The 22,756-nt window shown below is 34.0% G+C and overlaps 1 protein-coding gene across 1 annotated transcript in view; it reads left to right on the plus strand.

The window, feature by feature from the left end:
• The window catches only part of LOC132129555 (collagen alpha-1(XXIV) chain), a 108,100-nt gene that overhangs the window by 66,724 nt on the left and 18,620 nt on the right, over positions 1–22,756 (plus strand). The window contains exons 25-40 of the mRNA XM_059541180.1: positions 3,980–4,033; positions 4,181–4,234; positions 4,976–5,029; positions 5,160–5,213; positions 9,057–9,110; positions 9,383–9,427; positions 9,802–9,846; positions 13,952–14,005; positions 18,688–18,741; positions 19,085–19,138; positions 19,736–19,789; positions 20,316–20,369; positions 20,991–21,098; positions 21,256–21,309; positions 21,597–21,704; positions 22,624–22,677. Coding sequence (XP_059397163.1) covers positions 3,980–4,033; positions 4,181–4,234; positions 4,976–5,029; positions 5,160–5,213; positions 9,057–9,110; positions 9,383–9,427; positions 9,802–9,846; positions 13,952–14,005; positions 18,688–18,741; positions 19,085–19,138; positions 19,736–19,789; positions 20,316–20,369; positions 20,991–21,098; positions 21,256–21,309; positions 21,597–21,704; positions 22,624–22,677 — 954 coding nt within the window. The remainder of the gene's footprint in view (positions 1–3,979; positions 4,034–4,180; positions 4,235–4,975; positions 5,030–5,159; positions 5,214–9,056; positions 9,111–9,382; positions 9,428–9,801; positions 9,847–13,951; positions 14,006–18,687; positions 18,742–19,084; positions 19,139–19,735; positions 19,790–20,315; positions 20,370–20,990; positions 21,099–21,255; positions 21,310–21,596; positions 21,705–22,623; positions 22,678–22,756) is intronic.

A 22,756-nucleotide genomic window follows, 5' to 3' on the forward strand; every position in this document is an offset into this window, starting at 1 on the left:
ACCCGAACTACATCTCCCATGAGTCACTGCATCACAATCACCTTGCCACACCTGCACCTCATTCATCAGCCAATTTCCTTGCCACACCTCAACCTCATTTACACACACAAGCACCACAATAACTCTCACTCACTGCAAAGTCTTGTTTAGCCTGGCTGACATTTCCGAGCATCTTTCCCCTGTGTTTGTTATTCCCATGTTTGACCTTTGGCCTGTATATTCGACTCTGATTTCTCTGCTGCCTGCCCCGATCTCTGCTTGTTTCTGGTTTCGATTCTGGTTATCCCTGACACACCTGAAGCCATTCCTGATTTCTGCCTGTCTGACCATTCTCTAAATAAATGCTGCATTTGGATCCGAACGCCTCTGACTCTCTTCATAACAGATACAGGCTTCATTTCTTGTAGCTTCATCTTCTTCCATTAGACGGCATCCAAACATAGTTTTCAGTTGATGTTAGGAGTGATATCACATTAAAATCATTCAGCAGGCATTTTCTCAGAGGACCCACAGTAAGAGATTTATTTAGGTTATAATTGAAAAGTATCTGCTGGATGATGTAAATGCTTTAATGTGGATTTTGACATATCTGGAGTGTTTTTAGCTGCACAATATCTGTCCCCTGAGGTTTTAATGACACATTTTAATGTAGTGACTGTTACAGTAGATCTATGTTCTGCTGGCTGTCGCTCAGCTCTTTCAGGAAAATATGGAAAGCCTCGTCAATCCCAGCGTGCACTTGGTGTCTTTCTTGAAGAACATCTGTGATGATCTGTGATATATATATATACATGTGTATATATATATATATATTTCTATTTTTTAAAGTCTAGCTATCCGTCAGAAACGAATTAGTACTTTCATAATTATTATTTTTTTATTTCAAATAAATGCTGTTCTTTTGAACTTTATGTTCATGATAAAATATATAAAAAGAAATCAAAATTGATAATAATAATAATGATAAGTTACTAGAATGTGGCGCTGAAGACTGCAAATTCAGCTTTGATCCAAAGAAATATATTATATTCTACAATACTGTATATTCAAATAGAAAACTATTCTTATTTTAAATTGTTATAATATTTCACAATTTCTACTGTATTTTAATAAAATAAATGCAGACTTGGTGAGCAGAAGAGACATAAAAAACATCAATAAAATAGACAGACCTCAATTTTTTTAACTGTATTACTAATTCATCTTGAGCAATTTATAAACACTTACTGTAAAGTCATTATTTTGCCTTTAAACCGTACAATAATTTTCCTTGTTTTGGGAATTGAAAATGGAGAACAAGCTGCATGAAACAATAACATGGAAAGTTTGTTGGAGCTTCAGTCAGACGAGCCAAAGTTTTCTGATGTAATGATAGTTCTGTGACAAATGAACTGTCAGAGGAACGTCGAACCTTTCGGAAAGTTCCCCAGGGCTGATGGTGCATGCTGGGAATCATCCCAAAAACCCACTTGTACTGTACCAACTTACATGGAAACCATGGAAAGTGCTGTACAGGAGTGTGACGTTCCACTTCTGTGAAGATTAATGAGTGCTGGGAGTGTGAAGCACATTCAGTTCATTGTGTTTAGTGGAAACAGAGGTTTATTTAATCTGTGCTGTCATAATACATCGATTTATTAACAACAAGATGGACGTGAGCACTTTAGCATATTAGTAAATGTCCCGCTGTGGAATCATTACAGATCATTATAGTCAGTGTGTGAAGATGCAGGACGTTCTTAAAGAGACAGTTCACCTGGAAATGAGAATTCAGTCATCATTTACTCACCCACATGCATCTTTCAAAAAAATGCCAAAAATACCATAAAAGCATCCTAACATTCATCCATCAGACTCAGATTTTTCAAGTCCTCTGAAGTCATATGATGCAAATCTCAATTTCACTTGTATTTAATTATAAAATGGCATCTTTAGACGTGTCGTTATTTGTTAGATCTCATTGGTTCACAATGCATTTTTAAAAAACATGAATTTATAGCTATGAGAGGTCTTAAAGGCTCAACATGGTTACTACGTAAAGCTTTCTTATGGATTAGATTATAGTGCATATGAACTATTGTTATTATACTTTCCTTTTCATTTTGGAGCTTGACAGACCTAGTCTTCACTCACTGCAGTCTTCAGTGTCACATGATCTTCAGAAATCATTCGCTGCGCAAGAAACATTTCTGATTATTATCAATGTTTAAAACCGTTGTGCTGCACAATTTTTCGTGGAAACTGTGATACATTTAATTTTTCATGATTAACAGATGAATATGAAGCTTAAAAGAACAGGATTAATTTGAGATGGAAATCTTTTGTAACATTAGAAATGTTTTTACTGTCACTTTTCATCAGTTTAATGTGTCCTTGATGGATAAAAGTATTAATTTCTTTTAAAAACAGAATTATATTATATTATATTAATCAGCCTGAATATTCTGAAATATTCACACACACACACACATTCATGTACTCTTGTAAAGCAATTCTCCTGTTCCTATCTGGACTTAAATCTGACATGAGGTGTGTGTGCGTGTGTGTGTGTGCGTGTGCGTGTGTGTGTGGTGTGTGTGGTGTGTGTGGTGTGTGTGTGTGTGTGTGTGTGTGTGTGTGTGTGTGTGTGGTGTGTGTGTGTGTGTGTGTGTGTGTGTGTGTGTGTGTGTGTGTGGTGTGTGTGTGTGTGTGTGTGTGTGTGTGTGTGTGTGTGGTGTGTGTGTGTGTGCGTGTGTGTGTGTGTGTGTGTGTGTGCGTGTGTGTGTGGTGTGTGTGGTGTGTGTGTGTGTGTGTGTGTGTGTGTGTGGTGTGTGTGTGTGTGTGTGTAAAGCAATTCTCCTGTTCCTATCTGGACTTAAATCTGACATGAGGTGTGTGCGTGTGCGTGTGTGTGCGTGTGTGTGGTGTGTGTGTGTGTGTGGTGTGTGTGTGGTGTGTGTGTGTGTGTGTGTGTGTAAAGCAATTCTTCTGTTCCTATCTGGACTTAAATCTGACATGAGGTGTGTGTGTGTGTGTGTGTGTGTGTGTGTGTGTGTGTGTGTGTGTGTGTGTGTGTGTGTGGTGTGTGTGTGTGTGTGTGTGTGTGTGTGTGTGTGTGTGGTGTGTGTGTGTGTGTGTGTGTGTGTGTGTGTGTGGTGTGTGTGTGTGTGTGTGTGTGTGTGTGGTGTGTGGTGTGTGGTGTGTGTGTGTGTGTGTGTCTGTGTGTGTGTGTGTGTGTGTGTGTGTGTGTGTGTGTGTCTGTGTGTGTGTGTGTGTGTGTCTGTGTGTTGTGGTGTGTGTGTGTGTGTGTGTGGTGTGTGTGTGTGTGTGTGGTGTGTGTGGTGTGTGTGTGTGTGTGTGTGTGTGTGTGTGTGGTGTGTGTGTGTGTGGTGTGTGTGTGTGTGTGTGTGCGCGTGTGTGTGTGTGTGTGCGCGTGTGTGTGTGTGTGTGCGTGTGTGTGTCTGTGTGTGTGGTGTGTGTGTGTGTGTGTGTGTGTGTGTGTGTGTGTGTGTGTGTGTGGTGTGTGTGTGTGTGGTGTGTGTGTGTGTGTGTGTGTGTGCGCGTGTGTGTGTGTGTGTGCGCGTGTGTGTCTGTGTGTGTGGTGTGTGTGTGTGTGTGTGGTGTGTGTGGTGTGTGTGGTGTGTGTGGTGTGTGTGTGTGGTGTGTGTGGTGTGTGTGGTGTGTGTGGTGTGTGTGTGTGTGTGTGTGTGTGTGTGTGTGTGTGTGTGTGTGTGGTGTGTGTGTGTGTGTGCGCGTGTGTGTGTGTGTGTGCGCGTGTGTGTGTGTGTGTGCGCGTGTGTGTGTGTGTGTGTGTGTGTGTGTCTGTGTGTGGTGTGTGTGTGTGTGTGTGGTGTGTGTGGTGTGTGTGGTGTGTGTGGTGTGTGTGTGTGGTGTGTGTGGTGTGTGTGGTGTGTGTGTGTGTGTGTGTGTGTGTGTGTGTGTGTGTGTGTGTGCGCGTGTGTGTGTGTTTTAACCAGCTCTTGTTCTCTCTGTTGTTCAGGGTCCGGCTGGATTGATTGGAATAACCGGAGTGATTGGACAACCTGGAGAAAAGGTAAAAACCAAGAAAGAGTCTGTATCTTAAACCACACATGCATCATGATTCATATTTATTGTGTGCTGTTTGATTTCTGATAGAAAAATCTCTCTTATAATTTGGACCTGAGAACATGACTGTGTTTGTTTTATTGTGTGTGTTCAGGGCGATCGAGGTCCTCCTGGTCCTTTGGGTCCTCCAGGAGAGAAAGGGTCAACAGTAAGAGCTTATCTCACAGTAACAAACATATATTAAAATGCATTGCACTGCAAAAAAGATCTTCTTCCTCAGTTTTTTTTTCTTGTTTTCCAGTAAAAATATTCTTATATCACGATACATTTATGGAAGAAGCTAAATGAAATCAGATTTTAAATCTGGAAGTGTGTTTATGCTTAAAAAAATAAAAATATCTGCCAATGGAGTCAAAAAAAACCTACTTAATTTAAAATATAAAAATTTCCCCGACCTCATTGGCAGATATTTTCTCTTGTTTTAGATGTAAAGTCACTTAATTCTGATGCATATTTTATTTGATTTATTACAATAACTTAAATCTTTGAATTCTGAAAAACATTAGTAATTTCTTTAAAAAACTTACTGATCCCAAACTTTTAAATATTTTATTTTATTAACAGCATTCTTTTAATTCTTCAAATAATAAATAATTCTACTGAAGCACACACAGTATGACAGTGTTAAGACATTTGTACTGAAAAACAAGATCATTATAGTGCTGAAATATACTGAGCCTCTGTCCTGAATCACCAGCAGAACGAATCGATTCTTGTATGTAAATTGTTGCGTGATGCTAAATGCGTGTAAATCATTTGTCAACACGAGGAGAACAGATTTCTGTAAAATCTTTTAGAAAACTGAGTTAGTCCAATCCGAATCTGTTCACTAGTTAGTTAGTGGTCACTGGTTTATTGTGTTAAAAGTGCGCCTCTTTGTCTGTTTAAGGGGTATCCGGGTCTTCCAGGAGGTCCTGGGGATTTCGGCCCACAAGGTCCACCAGTAAGTTTTTTTCCCATGATCCTCTGTGGTTTTTAGATGCAACTTTTGGAGTGAAAGATTGACTTTGAGAGTAACTTTACACTTGAATGTTGAAATTTCACTTTCTCTTTCTGTCTCTCTTTTTCTCAAGGGTCCACAAGGACAGAGAGGAGCAGCAGGCCTTCCCGGGCCCAAAGGGAGAAGGGTAAGATGAATAATGAAAGAAATTCATGCTTTTTTGCGTAGCTAATGATTCAATGCAGTTAGAACAAAGCAAACTGAAATCTGGAGTGGAGAGATTTGATTGGTTGAAAACTTTTGATTGACAGCAGATCTGGGTGATTGTTACCAAGAAATAACCAGATATTTCAACTCAGATTCATAAAACACAGAAGAAATATTACTATTATTATTATTTTTAATATATCATTCAAATTAAGAATTTCTTAAGACCTTTGTTGCTTTATGGCTGTATTTTTATGACAATTCCTTATTGAATATAATGTCTCAATGCAAAAAAAAATTCTTGATGATCCTAAAAATGCTTAAGTGTAATGTAATGCATCAGCTCTCTTTCTGTTCAGCAATCAGTGTGGCTACAAGTTTTTAGTGTTTTGCTGACCATGTGATCATGTTTATAGTAAAACACAGGGACCTCTAGTGGTCAAACGGAATATGACGCATGTATAAACACGATCACCACTTAAAGTCATTGTTACACACTTAATTGAGTGGCTAATTAATCTGAATCCGTTTAAAAATCTAAATATATTTATAATTAATTTTTATTGTTTAAAGCGCTATATAAATAAAGGTGATTATAATTTTTTTTTGTGTATTTAGTTTTTGTTAAGTTTTAGTGTTTGATAATTTAGTTATTTTCGTACTACATAAAAATTATTATTATTAAAATATTTTAAAATATTCAGTTATAATATTCAATATATGAACATAATATTCAATATTCATTAAAAAAATTGAATCAGTTTTCTTCTTTAACTTCTAGTCTTCGTTAGGAAATTGAATTAATATTTATGTTTATATTCATTTTTATATTTATATTTTTCATATTATGATTTACTTTATTTCTGATTAAAAACGGGAGGAAAACATTTTGTTTTGAACATTTAAAATGTCTAATGTATGTAACAAAGAGGGTAACTGTCTTTAAAGTACAGTAGCAAAAACAGCCAGTTTAATTAATAACAGGTCACTCTGAGGGTAAATGTTTAAGGTAAACTCAAATTCTTGTAGGAACCTTGACTAACATCATAAATGGAAAGAGAAAGAGCATGTTTGACGCAAGTCATAATGACCCAGGATTAAGTCAGTCAGAGGCCACAGAAGCTGATGAAAAGTGGTTTAAGATTCACGCCAAACTCTGCAATTAAGAGAATGTTCCCCTCCGTTCTGTTTATATAAAACAGTGCAGATCTCATTTTAATGATGGTGAGAATGGACGACGGTGAAAAACATGACAGATTTATCCTAAGAGTCTTCATTCATGAACCCAAAGTCAACAGACCAGACTCTTTGGCTCTGTGCTTCTGCTTCAAACCCTAGGAAGCACTTGCATACACAGCTTTTAACACTTTATAAGCAAGTTCCAAATGCAGCGGCTGTTCAGAAATTGTAGTGCCTTATTTTTGCCAAATTCTAAGGCAGCATTGCATGGCCATCTGAGAATGCACTGCAACGAGCTCAATCCAGTATTGTGGACCAAATGAGAGAAATTTTGTAATATTTATCCCTTTAATTCATCAGTACTGAAATGTATAGTGATATGTGATATTTGTGTTCTAGTTGCCAATGCAACATTTTTATAAAAGTTTTAAGTTAAAAGCTAATGCAAGTTTTGATGTTTTAAGTTTAATAATACACTTCCTGTAAGTTCTGTAATATATTTTATAATTTATATTTATAAATAATATTTTATATAAATGTATACGTTTACATTTTGTTATATGTTTAATAGAATACATTTAATACATTTTCAAAAATATTTTTTATTTTATTTTATTTTGTCAACTCATTTTACTTTGTAAATTAATGGAAATTATTTTTAATAGTTTTAGTTCACAATAACAAGCCTAACTTGTACATATCACATGTTATTAACATTCTAACACTGAACTATTACAATCCATAGTGCGTTGCATCTCTTGTGATCTATATAGTGTGTTCCAAAGTGGTCACTAATGAGGTTGCATCTCGATTAGGGTGCTTGTGTAGACAGTAGACACCAGACAGTGAGGCAGCACACTAGTTTGTGTAACAGATCCTCTCTGATTTGGTTTAGTTTGGCTTGTCCTTGATTCTCGGTGAGTTTGGTCTGGCATGTGGCATCTCCACTCTGATGGCTCATTGATCGACCAGCTGGGCCGGGTTTCCCAATAACGTTTGATCTTAGAGCTTACAAACGTTTTCTACGAGTCATTTTGCGATCGTTCGTTATTGTTTCACGTGCGTTTCCAAAAAATGCATTTAACACAGTAGCACGTAGCTGTGCTTTAAGTGCTACTCAGGAGTTGCTGTCCATTTTTCAAGTGCTGAAATGTCACCTTATAGAATGGCTCTTAATTGTAGTAAACAATCGTTTATTGACGTTAACCTAATGCTGCGTTCAAGACAGACAACTTGGATATAATAACTGTAATACATTAAAATATTATATTATATTATATTATATTATATTATATTATATTATATTATATTATATTATATTATATTATATTATATTATATTATATTATATTATATTATATTATATTATATTATATTATATTATACATAGTAATATATAATTTATTTTATATATTTATATATTATGTTAGGTAAAAGATTTTAGCCTGAATGCACTGTAAGCCACTTTGGATAAAAGCATCTGCTAAATGCATAAATTTATTTAAATTTACTTATTTATATACAGTATAAAGAGAGAGAGAGAGAGAGATGTTATTTCCGGGTCCAATATTTCCTACATTACTTATTTTATTATTATTATTATTTATTAATTTTTTCAGTCATTTAATTTAAATGTGTATTTCTATTTTTTCTGCCCTTTTTAATTATTTCATTTATAAATTAATAAAATAAAATAAAGGAAACGAGTCATAAAGTGTACAATAAAGCACAATCAAATCCTTATATTATAATCACATTGCACTTGAATCAAGTTAAAGGTGTAATCTGCTGATTATCCTGCAGGTGAACGCATAAATCTGTCTTCTTACGATGCACTTAGGGCTTAACGATTACTCCAGAGATCTCATAGATCTACGAGAAAGTGCTACTTAAGTTACGATGCTTTTGGGAAACAGACCGTAATATTAAGATCAGTCGTACGATCGTTTTTACGAACTTCGTAGGCTTACGAAGCTTTTGGGAAATTAAGCCCTGGACTGTTTATGAGAATGAACTTGATGTAATAACTCTAATAGATTTTGAGCTATTTGGCTTTTCGTAACATGTTGTTTCAGACTAGTGGAAAGAAAACACCCAAAATACACTTTCAGCATTTGTAGATTTCAATTACAATACATATCTTTTGAAAGTTTTTTCTCCACTTCCGCAGCACTTACAAACACCAAACTTAGCAGTTTTATTCCTCTCTATATTCTGAAGGTTTTTACCGAGGGGTTTGTTCATATATCACTCAAATGGTTTTTTACAACAGTTTATTCCTAAACACACGTTGAAAACGTATTTTTTCTGTCTGTTGACAATATTTTCTGATTTATGAAGTGATAAAAAGAGATATCCAAAATCCCCTCTACAAAATCTTTTACCTCTAATATGTCAACAAAATCAAAAAAGAATTTTGAATCTGGCTTTATCCATTGTTCAGATTTATCTTCTGGAATTGTATAAAAGTTAGTGCATATTCAGTAAAAATGTACATCATTTGTACAAATAAAAATAACACTTTAGAAAAGTTCTAATACATAATTTTTTCCTCCAATTCTTAATGTTACCAATCAACTGGTAAGTATGGTGTTTACTATTAGTTAAGTTTTACCCCGTTTACCTGTTGTGTTTTTGTCTTTTAGGGCCCGAGAGGACCTGACGGCCCTCCTGGAGAGCCAGGCCCTGAGGGCATAAAGGTACCAGCGTCCCTTCAGACCCAAAACATATACAAACATAGACAATTATATAGGCATGTTATTGTTCTGGGAAATCCTTGTGATCATTTATGTCCCTGTGTCGTAAACCAACTTCCTGTTTCAAGAGGAAACAGATCACACAGCATAGAAAGCTTCACTTTCATGGTGCCTTTCACACCGCTACAAAACCCAAAACAATTGTGTTGAGATTTGCATTACAAAGCTACTGAACATCAAACATGCTTGACAGCTCCACTGCTGTTCTTTTTCAGGGTGAAAAGGGTTTGCCTGGGAAGAATGGACCTCCGGGATTCATCGTAAGCAACACTGAACACTTGAAAATTGATTCAAATTTTAAAATGTAGATCAAATTGTCCCTAGATGTTGAAATAGTTTGACAAAATCTTCACTTGGGACGTCTTTATGTGGAACTATTCACACTTAAAATAATGTGCAGTTTTAGGGTTTGTAGTTATCAGAAGTCATTTTTATATAAAGACAATAGTCGTATTTGATATGTCCTCAGCTAGATAAACGTGTTTCTGCAGATTTGATAGTAAAACACATTGACACAAAAGGACATACTGTTTTTATTATTAACCAAAAATAAAAATAATAAAAATATTTTTTGGTAACTGAAATTAAGTTGAAAGGATCCGTAAGCTTCAGTTGTGTTTGTGTTTGTTTGTAGGGTAAAGCTGGAGCTCCAGGGAAGAGAGGACCAGCAGGAGCACCTGTGAGTCTCATACCAACAACTGTGATGCTACTGTCTTTATTTCAAACTCAGAAGTACCAAAATAATGGTATTAAAATAGAACAATATGTTGCCAAAAATACTGTTATTTTTGTTTGAATAAATATTATTTTATTTTAATACACTAAAGTTTTGAAATAATCATGTTCAAATATAGTGTGTTGCTAAAAATATTATTATTTTTGTTTAAATATATACTTTTATTTAGTTTGAGAGCTCGAAGATATTAAAATAACCGGATGAAAACAGAGCAATACATTACCAAATATGCTATTATTTTTGTTTGAATAAATATTATTTTATTTTAATACACTAAAGTATTAAAATAATAATATTAAAATATTTATTATTTTTGTTTAAATACATACTTTTATTTTATTTGAGTACTCAAAAGTATTAAAATAATCAGATTATAACAGTGCACTATACACTAAACAATGCTTTTTTTTTTTTAAATAAATAAATATTATTGTTTTCTTTTAATACTCTAACATATCTAAATAATCATATTAAAATATAGTGTGTTGCTAAAAAAGATTATTTTTGTTTAAATACATACTATTATTTAGTTTGAGTGCTCAAACGTATTAAAATAATCATAATAAAATAGTAAAATACATTGTCAAAAATAAATAGCATAATTTCTAGATAACACACTATATTTTAATATGATTATTTTGATACTTTAGACCACTGGTTCTCAACACTCCCGGAGGAGGGGGGGCGCGAGTAGGCTACAGGATAGGAGAAAAAAAAACTGAAGAAAAAAAAAAAACAAATAGCTAATTTTTTTTTATCACTAAACTACTGTAATAAAATGTATAGTTTTGTATATACATAATTCCTGAATAAAAATTAAAATGTGTTTGGACTGATTTAAAAAAAAAAAAGTTTTGAACAAATTTGATTGGTTTGTCGATAGTGAGCGCAAATGCAGGTGATGCGCTTTTATTAATCGAGTCATTGAGGCCGATTCATCAAGAATAAGACAGATGTTTGTGAATGGGTCATTAGACCAAAACAGTCATTATTTCGTCTAAAATGTAAGTGACTTAATATTATTAACTTGTTTGTTGAACTGTCATATCAGTGTCACGTTTTCAATCTCGAGGTGATGGTAAATTAAGTGATGGTCAATTGTCAGCTCTCTTGGTCGTCAGGCCGTGTGATGTATGTTGCTGAACTGTATTCAAATGTTATAAATATAAAAACACCACATTTTGAAATTTAACTGCAGTATGTCAATTTAGTTGACTTGTGTGTGCTGCGCTCATAGACTTTAGAAAACGGCGCTCATTTGTTTGATTTCTCCTCGAGAAGCTGCGCAAGCCTCAAAAGTTTAAGGTCCTTGCACCCTGACTGAGTCCGAAATGATAAAATGATAACATTGATTTAAACTAAAATAATAGCATATTTGGTAATGTATTGCACTTTTTTCATCCGATTATGTTAATATCTTTGAGCACTCAAACAAAAAAAAAGTATGTATTTAAAAATAAAAAAATTAATAATGATTAATAATTAAAATTATATTTATTTAAACAAAAATAACATTATTTTTGTTTAAATAAGTATTGTTGTTTTCTTTTAATACTCACAAATATAAATATATTGATATTAACATAGTACAATATATATATTTATTGAATACTATTTTCTTTTAATACTCAAAAGTATAAAAAAACAAATTGTATGTTGCAAAAATGCTATTACTTTTTATTATATTTGTGTAAATAAATACCATTATTTTATTTTATATTCAGGTATTTAAACAATCTGATATTTATTATTTTTAACATATAATATATGAAATATATTTTCAAAAATATTTTGTTTTAATGTTAAGGAACCAGAATTGTAAAGTGGAGTCTCCTTATGACCCCAATCCCTGTTCATCGCATATATAGCAGGGTGTTGAGAGGTGTCTGTTCGAGCGTCTGTGTATTTCCTGTAATAAAGCACAAGTGTGTTTGCTGTGTGAGGTGTGTGTCTGTTTAAGCCTGAGGGGTTTTGATGCTCTCGAGCTCACAGCATCCTCTTGTGGCTGATGCTGATTTTGAAGTTTTGGCATCTGTTCTGTTTGATGTTTCAAAGGCTCATTAAAGCACTGCGGCTTCATTCATAACTCAGATGATTTATCATGTTTATACAGCGGGCTTCCTGTGAACAGATAATCTCTGCTCTAATGCTGCAGATGTGTGATGATGTGATACACCTCACTTGATCACAATAGTGAATCAGAGCGCTATATGCGAATACTGTCAGCCGTGATTGGTGAATGTTGACAGACTGTTAGCAGCACATCCAACAGCAAAATATACACTAGCATTTAAATGTCAAATGGTCATTTTCAGCATCATTACTCAGTCTTCAGGGTCACATGATCCTTCAGAAGTCATATCCTGGAATGATGTTGATGATTTGGATTTAAAAAAATAAATAAAAAATATCTAAGCAAAGTATGCTGCTTAAAATATTATTGTTGTTGAAATCAATTCTATTATTCATATTAAAATGGTCAAAATGTTGCCACAAATGTTTTTCTTTTGTTTAAATAAATAATATTATTTTATTTTAATACTCAAAAATGTCTTGCCAATAATTAGTTTTTGTTTAAAATACTATTTTTAATACTCAAAGACATTAAAATAATAGTCTGATTCATATTTAAATAAAGACTATTTTTTAATACTCATAATAGTTGTACTGAAATAGTAAAATATGTTGCCAAAATATATTTTAGATAAATACTTTTATTTTATTTTAATATTAGAAAATATATAAATATTTAAAAACAGATATATTTAAATAAATATTTATTATTTTATTTTAATACTCAGTTTTAAAAAAAATCATATAAAAATAGTACAATGTGTTGGCAAAAATATTATTTTTGTTTAAATAAATACTAATATATTTTAATATTCAAAAGAATGGTAAAATATGTTGCATGCATAGTCAGCTGCCTTCTAAGGCATGAAACCTTATTAGTGACTGATCTGGATCTAATACAGTGTGTTCATCATCATCATCATTAAAACTAGCCAATTATAAACCCTGAGTGGATTTATCGTGACATTGTTTCATTGAATATGAAGCCTGTGAAGTGAAGGTATAGTTGAGAGGTTCACATATGGAAGTGTTTGTGACTATTATTAATGCATCTTTGTGTAAGTTATATTTACTGCTGAAAAATAAAGTGCACTTATGACTTTTGATAAAGGGATGCTTTGAGCACTCGAAACTGAGCGTCAAGCGACTCTGTTGTGGGAACTGTGAGATTTCACTGAGAAATGCTCTGATAACACAGGTGCATGTTAAAGCCAGTGGTTCCTGCTTCTCAGCGTATCAGTGTCTGATAAAGACGTTTAGAGCTGTAAAGTGAATGTGAAAAGCATCTCAGATCATTTAATGAGAAATTAGAGCAGAGTATGAGATATTAGGATCTCTGAAACTCTAGAAGTTATATATATATATAATATTATATTATATTTGTTCAATTGTAATATTTGGAATTAGATAAAATTTTTGTATTTTTCAACTTTCATTTTAATTAAATGTATTTATTTATTTATTTTTTGTCATTTCGTTGAGTGTTTTTGTAATTGTAATTAGTATTGTTTTTATCATTTTTATTCATTTGTAATCCCATTTTAATTATTTTAGTACATCAGGTTAAAAGAAAATGAGAAGTGTTGATTTGGCTATAAAAAAGTGTTTATTTTATATTATTTAAATTGTATTTGCGTTAACATTTTTTTTATTTCAAGTAACAAAATAGTGTTTATTTTCTTTTATTTAGATTTTATTTTAGTTAACGTTTATTTAATTTTATTTCAAGTAAAAAAAAAAAAAAAGTATGGTTTTAGTGAACAAAATTTACTGTGTACTTGGCTTTTGTTCGTCCATCTGAGACACAGGAGACATTTGCAATAAATTTATTCTAATTGTCATATAAGAAAATTAATGACTTTAATAAAGATCTCATTTGTGATGTTTCTGTTCAATGGGACGTTTGACTGAATAATGTGTAATCTGACTCTGACTAATGTGTGTGTGTGTGTGTGTGTGTGTGTGTGTTTTGCAGGGTAAAGCAGGACCTCTCGGCAGCACAGGTGAAAAAGGTCCTCCAGGTGAACTTGTGAGTATTACAACACAAAATACAGTGGGGCTTCATTTACCAATTTAACATAGAAATGAGCGGAGATCCTGTGTTCCTGTAGCTCAAGTGGTAGGGCATTGCATTAACAAGCGCAAAGGTTGTGGGTTCGATTCCCCGGGAACACATGATATGTAAAAATTGTTAGCCTGAATGCGCTGTAAGTCGCTTTGGATAAAAGCGTCTGCTAAATGCATACATTTAATTTTTAATTTAATTTAATTTAATTTAATTTAATTCAATTTAATTTAATTTAATTTAATTTAATTTAATTTAATTTAATTTAATTTAATTTAATTTAATTTAATTTAATTTAATTTTTTAATTTTTATTGTTATTTTTATTTTTATTTTTATTTTACTTTTAATTTAGATCTGTGCACACTAATCAACTTACGACAGAGTTCACGTGTGATTAATAAAACATTCATATGCGGCCATTGTGATCGTACGAATGATCGCACGCGGCTGAAAACAATCGTCATTTGAATATAACATTCCTAAAAACACCCCGGTTTAGAGACCACGCCCCTAGAGTTTACAACACGGAGAAACGAAACCCTGCCAAAAATAGCAAGTAATCTCATTAAAGAGAAATTGATCTTACTCTAAAAAACCTGTTAACCTTATACTGTAGTTGCAAACAATTAGGAATCATTAATTTATGTCCTTCTTAGGTTTATTAAAATACTGGTAAATGTAAACAGCTTATTAGTTCCCCACTCTAAAAAAAAATAATTTAAATTTAACAGTATTCAGAACAAGAATTAAAAATAAATAGTTAAAAGAATTACATATTAAACTATAAATAAAATAACACATATTATATTACATTCGTTAGGAAAATATGAGACAAGGACTATTAATGCATTTTGAGACATCACTATTCTAATTCATGCAATTTGCCTAAAATGTAAACATATATTTTAGAATGTTTTAGCCTATATTTTTATGGAGAAAGATAGGCCATGTTTTTTGTTTGTTTGTTTGTTTGTTTGTTTTTTAGCAGTGTAATCAGCTCTCTGACTCACAGTAACAAACATTTTGAAAATAAAACGCGCATCTTAAAGTTTTTTTTCTTTGGTAATCTGTTAATTATATTATAGCCAATTATATATTTTGATCATATTTACTTTCATAGAAGCATTGCAGGTGCAACGATTGAATGCTCGTGGTCTGCTGTTCGCTCATATATAATAAACAAAAAAAAGACAATCTAATCTTATGGTTAAAAAGAAAAACGTATTATGCATGGTACAGCTTTATAGCAGTACATATAATGCCAGGTTCGGTGTTATTTTATTATTATTATTATTGTTTTTTTTTATACTATTATAGTATTTTTGTGCATATATATATATAATTTATACTAATTTATATATTTTCATATTTGATTTATTTTTGTTTAAGTTTTATTTTTATTTTTTAATTTTTTTGAGATTTATATAGCTTTAATGTTTTTCAGTTTTAGGTAAACTTATAGCTGTAGTTTATTTTACATTTGTACTTAACTTATGTTACGTTTTAGTAAACTAAAGGTTTAGTTTTGTTGAGCATGTTTGTATTTTAAATATTTCTATATAGCTTTAATTTAATTTATTTAAAAAAATTTTCAAAAGTGTGCTTAACTGCTTAGAAGCAGATCTTTTAGAAGTGGTGAACAACTCACTTCTTTCTGGGACATTTCCAAACTCCCTAAAAACTGCAGTTGTTAAGCCCCTCCTGAAAAAGAGCAATCTTGATAACATCATTTTGAGCAATTTTAGACCAATATCTAATCTTCCTTTTATAGGCAAAATTATAGAAAAGGTCGTTTTTAATCAGCTGAACAAATACTTAAACTCAAATGGATACCTGGACAATTTTCAATCTGGTTTTCGACCACATCACAGCAAAGAGACAGCACTCATTAAGATAATAAATGATATTCGCTTAAATTGTGACTCTGGCAAAATATTGGTGCTGGTATTGCTAGATCTCAGTGCTGCGTTTGACACTGTCGATCATAACATACTACTAGAGAGACTGGAAAACTGGGTCGGGCTTTCTGGGATGGTACTCAAATGGTTCAGGTCACACTTAGAAGGGAGAGGCTGTTATGTGAGTCTAGGAGAGCATAAGTCTAAGTGGATGTCCATGACATGCGGAGTCCCACAAGGCTCTATTCTAGCACCGATCTTGTTTAGCCTGTATATGATGAGAAATAACGATAAAGAACCAAATTGCCTATCACAGCTATGCTGAAGATACCCAGATTTACCTAGCCTTATCTCCAAATGATTACAGCCCAAATTGACTCCCTCTGCCAATGTATTGGTGAAATTAATAGTTGGATGTACCAGAACTTTCTTCAGTTAAACAAGGAAAAAACTGAAGTCATTGCATTTGGAAACAAAGATGAAGTGTTCAAGGTGAATGCATACCTTAACTCTAGGGGTCAAACAACTAAAAATCAAGTCAGGAATCTTGGTGTGATTCTGGAGACAGACCTTAGTTTCAGTAGTCATGTCAAAGCAGTAACTATATCAGCATACTATCATTTAAAAACATTGCAAGAATTAGATGTTTTGTTTCCAGCTAAGACTTGGAGAAACTAGTTCATGCCTTCATCACCAGCAGGGTGGACTATTGTAATGGTCTCCTCACTGTCCTTCCCAAAAAGACCATTAGACAGCTGCAGCTCATCCAGAACGCTGCTGCCAGGATTCTGACTAGAACCAGAAAATCTGAGCATATCACACCAGTCCTCAGGTCCTTACACTGATTGATTTTAAAGTACTTTTACTCGTATATAAGTCACTAAATGACCTACAGTATAGACCAAAAGTTTGGACACACCTTCTCATTCAAAGAGTTTTCTTTATTTTCATGACTATGAAAATTGTAGATTCACACTGAAGGCATCAAAACTATGAATTAACACATGTGGAATTATATACATAACAAAAAAGTGTGAAAAAACTCTTCAAAGTAGTTCTTCAAAGTAGCCACCTTTTGCTTTGATTACTGCTTTGCACACTCTTGGCATTCTCTTGATGAGCTTCAAGAGGTAGTCACCTGAAATGGTCTTCCAACAGTCTTGAAGGAGTTCCCCGAGAGATGCTTAGCACTTGATGGCCCTTTTGCCTTCTGTCTGCGGTCCAGCTCACCCCTAAACCATCTCGACTGGGTTCAGGTCCGGTGACTGTGGTGGCCAGGTCATCTGGCGCAGCACCCCATCACTCTCCTTCTTGATGCCTTCAGTGTGACTCTACAATTTTCATAGTCATGAAAATAAAGAAAACTCTTTGAATGAGAAGGTGTGTCCAAACTTTTGGTCTGTACTGTAGGATCGAAATATATTGCAGATATGTTCACTGAATATAAACCTAACAGACCACTCAGATCATTAGGATCGAGTCAGTTAGAAATACCAAGGGTTCACGCAAAACAAGGGGAGTCCTCCTTTAGTTACTATGCTGCCCGCAGTTGGAATCAGCTTCCAGAAGAGATCAGATGTGCTAAAACACTAGTCACATTTAAATCTAGACTAAAAATACCCATCTGTTTAGCTGTGCATTTATTGAATGAGCACTGTGCAATGTCCGAACTGATTGCACTGTATTTTCACTGGTTTTTTATTTTATTTTATTTTTTTATGTAAAATCATTTTCTAACTGTTTTTAAATTCATCTTAAGTAAATGCTTTAATCATTTTAAAAGTTTTAAAATTGCTTGTTTTATTCGTTATTATTTTTCTTCATTATTATTTTACTTTCTTTTATGTAAAGCACTTTGAATTACCATTGTGTACGAAATGTGCTATATAAATAAACTTGCCTTGTCTTGCCTTTAGTCTTTTTAATACTTAAACTTCTACAACACTTCTAATATTCAATTTTTTTCATATATGGTATATATTTCATTTTATTTCAGCTTTATTTTGATAAACAAAGTTATTCTAATTGTTTAAGTAAACTATTAAGTAAATGCATGTATTTTAATAAAACAAAGTTTTGGACTGCGATAATGTGGCATAGTTAAGGGCAGATTGTATGTAAACAAGCAAAAATAAAGATCTAAAACTGCATCAGCTGAAGCATTTGAACATATTGTGTTCATAAGGCTAGCAATGTGCTAGACCTTCAGAAATGTGTGTTATATAGTCTCCACAAGCACGCGTGACGTGACTCGCTGATGCATTTTTCTTGTGTAACACATGTAAGTCATGATGTGAAGACCTCCGAGGGTTTGTGAGGCGTTTCGCTGATCCTCACGGCATTTCCTGCATTGAGCGCCAGTGTTTTGTGTCATTATATCTAAACGTGTAATCATCCGTTCTGTCAGCAGATGAAAGATGTTTAACAGTGTCTCAGGAACGGGTTCGTGTTTCCAGTCTTTGACCCCGTGTGCATCTGAATGTCCTCATGTTAACACGCATCTAATCATGCATCAACATATGGACACTCACTTTAATGCTGTTCACATGTGCATTAAAACATGCATGGTGAAATTCACCTCTAGTTAGGGCGTATTCATAAGATCCCTTCACATCCAGTGCCAAGGGCGATTCATGTAAATATAATTTATAATATCAAAACAAGACTGTTTATGAGAAAACTGTTTGTTTTAGGGGGAATTGTGCATGATTTCATATTTATGTAATATTTATTTGATTATTTGAAGGGCTCCAGAGGCCCTCCAGGGGACCCAGGACCAGATGGAGAGCAAGGTCACGAGGTACTTCATGAAAGAAACTGAAGATTTCTGTGTAATGGTTTTCTTCTGTGCGCAATTATGCAATGACATGCTAATTAAATGAGGGATAATTCTTTACAGTGCCAAGTTACGTAATACTGTTGAATTCAATATAGATTACAGGCACCCTAAGGAGTGTAAAAACACACGGTGCACTGCAGAAATAATTGCACATTTTAATCATTTAGTAAACAAATTATGTTGCATGTTATTTAATTTTGCTTTATTTCTGTGTTTCAGATATGATATATATGAGTATGTCCGTGTTATTTTGACTTCTTGTTGTCGTCCGTTTTGTGTTTTCCCCTCTTTTGTGGATGCACAGGGACCTCCAGGACCTGAAGGAGAGCAGGGACCTGTGGGTGAACCTGGGATCAAGGTGATGCACAACTATTAACCCTATAAAGCCTGACATGAAATAATAATCAGAAATGGAAATTGAAATGGAACAGATGATTGAAACTTTAGATACAAATATTATAAGAAAGTTCGCTTTTTATATATGGTCTGATAGAGTGAGAATATGAAGAGAAAAACAGCTCAATTTTATTCAGAGACTCAAACTAAGCAAGAATATGCAATTTGGTGCAGATGTTGTAATGTAAATCAGTGAGATCTTTATAACAGTTCAGCAGATACTCACATAAATTGATTTAAATATCAGTCGTCACTCTATATCTCCAATAATATAACAAATGAAAGAAATAAACGCTGCTCAGAAGATGTGAGATGTTCTGGAGGCTTGTGAAGATCATTCCTCTGCTGAGGAACAGTGAAAGTAAAGCTTCTGGAAACAAACGCTCCTCAAAAGATCCTGATCCTGAACTCAAAAGGAGATGTTAAGCAGAATATCCAAGCTGCCGTTTGCAATTAAATACAATGGAAACAGATTATTTAAATTGACAAGCTCCAATAATAACAGTATTAAAGAGAGAACTGTTAGCATTTGCAACTGTGTCTTTCTGTCTTTTTCCAGGGTGACATGGGGCCTTTCGGAGAAGAGGGTGAACTGGGCCCACTGGGCATCAAAGTGAGTGAACCAGCCTCATTCCTGCTCCAAAATGTCCAAGTAAACGTGATCCATCAGTGTATTTTCATTGCTTTAACTCATGTGAGCCAAGCAATGTCAATAATCTGATAGAAGGACCCACAGGCTCACACACACTGAACATCTTTTTCTCTGTTTCAATTATTCAAGCAATGCTCTGTGTTTGTTATTGGATATTATGATATTGGGAGCAGCGTCGTACCCGACCGAATCTCACAAAACCTGTCTTGCATTTTTCCGGCTTGTATTTCGCCCCAAAATAATAAAGAAATGTCATTCTCATTACTGCATTGTGGGAAAAAATAAATGTTATTCAGACTGTAAAATATTTATTCATAATCTTGCTAATACTGCAGATTTGCTTATACAAATAAAAATGTTTGTTATGGTTAATAGGAAAAGACAATAAGCACATTTCTGCAGCAGTTTCAGCTGGTGTGTGGAATGAATCCCATGATGCTTTTCTAAATTATGCTTTCCTGGTCTAACATGTTGCTGTTTGTTTTAGGGTCCTCCAGGGCCACCTGGAGAGGACGGACATCAAGGGAAGGATGGACCAAAGGTGAGACTCCAGATTAAATTCTCTACTGACATTTACATTCAGGTTGATGCATTTATCCAAAACTAGTTGCACTGCATTTATACATATTATTATGCATTTCCTGCAAATCAGACCCATGACCCTGCTGTTGCTAGTGCCATGCTTTTATCATTTGGGCTACAGGGACACATTTATGTTTTGAACCCTTTTACCTGTAATAGAATAAAATGATAAAAGGGATTTTAAAAGTTACTATATAAGCATTTTATTTTTGCATTTTATTTTCTAATTGATCTATTTTAAAGAATGATGAGAAATGCATAATGTCTTGTTGCACAAACCTTGAAAACTATTTTCTGGCCAGTTTGATCAATATACTTGTAAAATGTAGTTTATTATTTATTAATTTATATAAATAACTACATAAAACAAAGTTGATTGGAGTACATTTGACAAGAAAATACTTCTTTCAACTTTCTAAATTGTTCTAACTGATCTAACTTTGGTTGGCCCATTATGCACTTTGGTACACATTGTCAACATCATATTTTGTTGATTCCCAAAACCATTTTACCGAAACCCCCAATTTTTTTGCAAAAATAAAATAAAATCATTTTCATTTAAGGTTTGTTTATTTCTTAGGGTGAGCCAGGTGACCGTGGACCAATGGGAGAAGCCGGAGAAAGGGGTGAGATTGGTGACTCTGGCCCACTAGGACCTCCTGGAAATCCTGGGGACAAAGGCTACCCGGTGAGTGACGAAAGAGTGAGGGAGTGAATATAATATATTGCATTTAGTTGTATGTAACTGACAAAATCTCTCCAAACAGCTGTTTAGATAATGCAGGGGTATTTTGTCTGAAATTTGTATTGACAATGTAAAGTTAAACCATTCGTTTCTTCATCAGGGACCAGAGGGCAAACAAGGTCTGCCCGGCAACCGTGGACGTCCAGGAAGGAAGGTAACCAACATTTGTGTATCAAAAAAAATTATGGCAACTAAATTGAATAAAATTGCATTAAAACAATATATGGTATCATTTCATTTTAATAGCACAATTGGTAATATTTTGTCAGTAATGAAACGGACCTAGAATAGAGCCCTGTGGTACTCTTCTTCGCCTTGGCTTATTTGGAACACATTCCGCTCTGTATTTTCACAATACAGTCACATTTTTCATGTCATTTTCGTGTGTAAACTATTTAAACCAGTCCTGCCCTCTGATATTTCCATCTTCCTTTTTGGTAGGGTGAAAAAGGGTCGCCGGGTCACTTGGGAGAGATGGGCTCTCCTGGCGAAATCGGACAGACAGGGGAGAGAGGACTCAAAGGTGCTCGTGGAACCAGAGGACCCACAGTTAGTGTGCTTTCTCTTTTAACGCATCCCTCCACTCTTTCTAATTTTGAGAAATGGCTGTGCAAATCCCAAAAACGATTAAGCAGTAACTTCACCATTACCATCACAAAGCAACTGTAATAGCAGTGCCAAACGAAAGAGTCCAAATGAGAGAAATGGATGCACTGAATTTGTTAACAAGGGGAACTATTCTGAAGCTTGAACCCACAACCTCAACATTATGCTGCTACCTATGATTGCACCACTAGGGGAGCCCTAGATTGTTGTTTTTTTGCCACACAACTACAGTACAAAGTGTGATTGGTTCAGTGTGATTGGTTCAGAAATTTTAGTGGATAGTTTTGTTAGTAAAGGTAATTAGGTATTTAAAAAATGAACTATTATTTCTGTATGAGCTGACAAGAGCTTGATAATTTCCTTACATGCTGAGAACGAATTTTACCCTCAAATTCACTGCTTTTACTGGCTCAATTAAATTAGCGGGATTTGGAATTGAACCAAAGCTTTTTGATGGGATTTACACTAATGCCATTAGTGATACTAGGGACAAATCTGCTTTTCTTATACAGTGCAGTTAAACACCTGTTGATTCTGTAGTTTTAGGCCGGATTTTATAGACACAGAAAATGTCTGGGATTGTTTTTTCCCGCTTTTCCCTCAGGATTTAACGGCATCGATGAAATGTAAAATCAAGTGTAGTTAGGGGAAACTTAGTGTTTTATTCATTAGCAAATACTTTCCCAAGAAGCCATAATGGGATGAGCAGCTGGAGTCATTTTTTAAGACGCCATCCAATAATGTGTTTTTCACCACAGGAAACTCAGGTTATTTTTAGAAGATTATTTGTTGGGGCATGATGAGTACACTACAGAACACAAGCTAACTTATGTGTGTGTGTTTTTTGTTCATCACATTTCAGGGTAGACCAGGAGTTATGGGACCTCAGGGAGAACCGGGACTTCAAGGTTACACAGTGAGTTTTATGCATACAAATATATGCATTTATGAATGCTTACAAAATCATACTCACATTTGCAGAAAGTTTTGGGGGT

Source organism: Carassius carassius, chromosome 46 (genome assembly GCF_963082965.1).
Source record: "Carassius carassius chromosome 46, fCarCar2.1, whole genome shotgun sequence".
Lineage (NCBI taxonomy): Eukaryota > Metazoa > Chordata > Actinopteri > Cypriniformes > Cyprinidae > Carassius > Carassius carassius.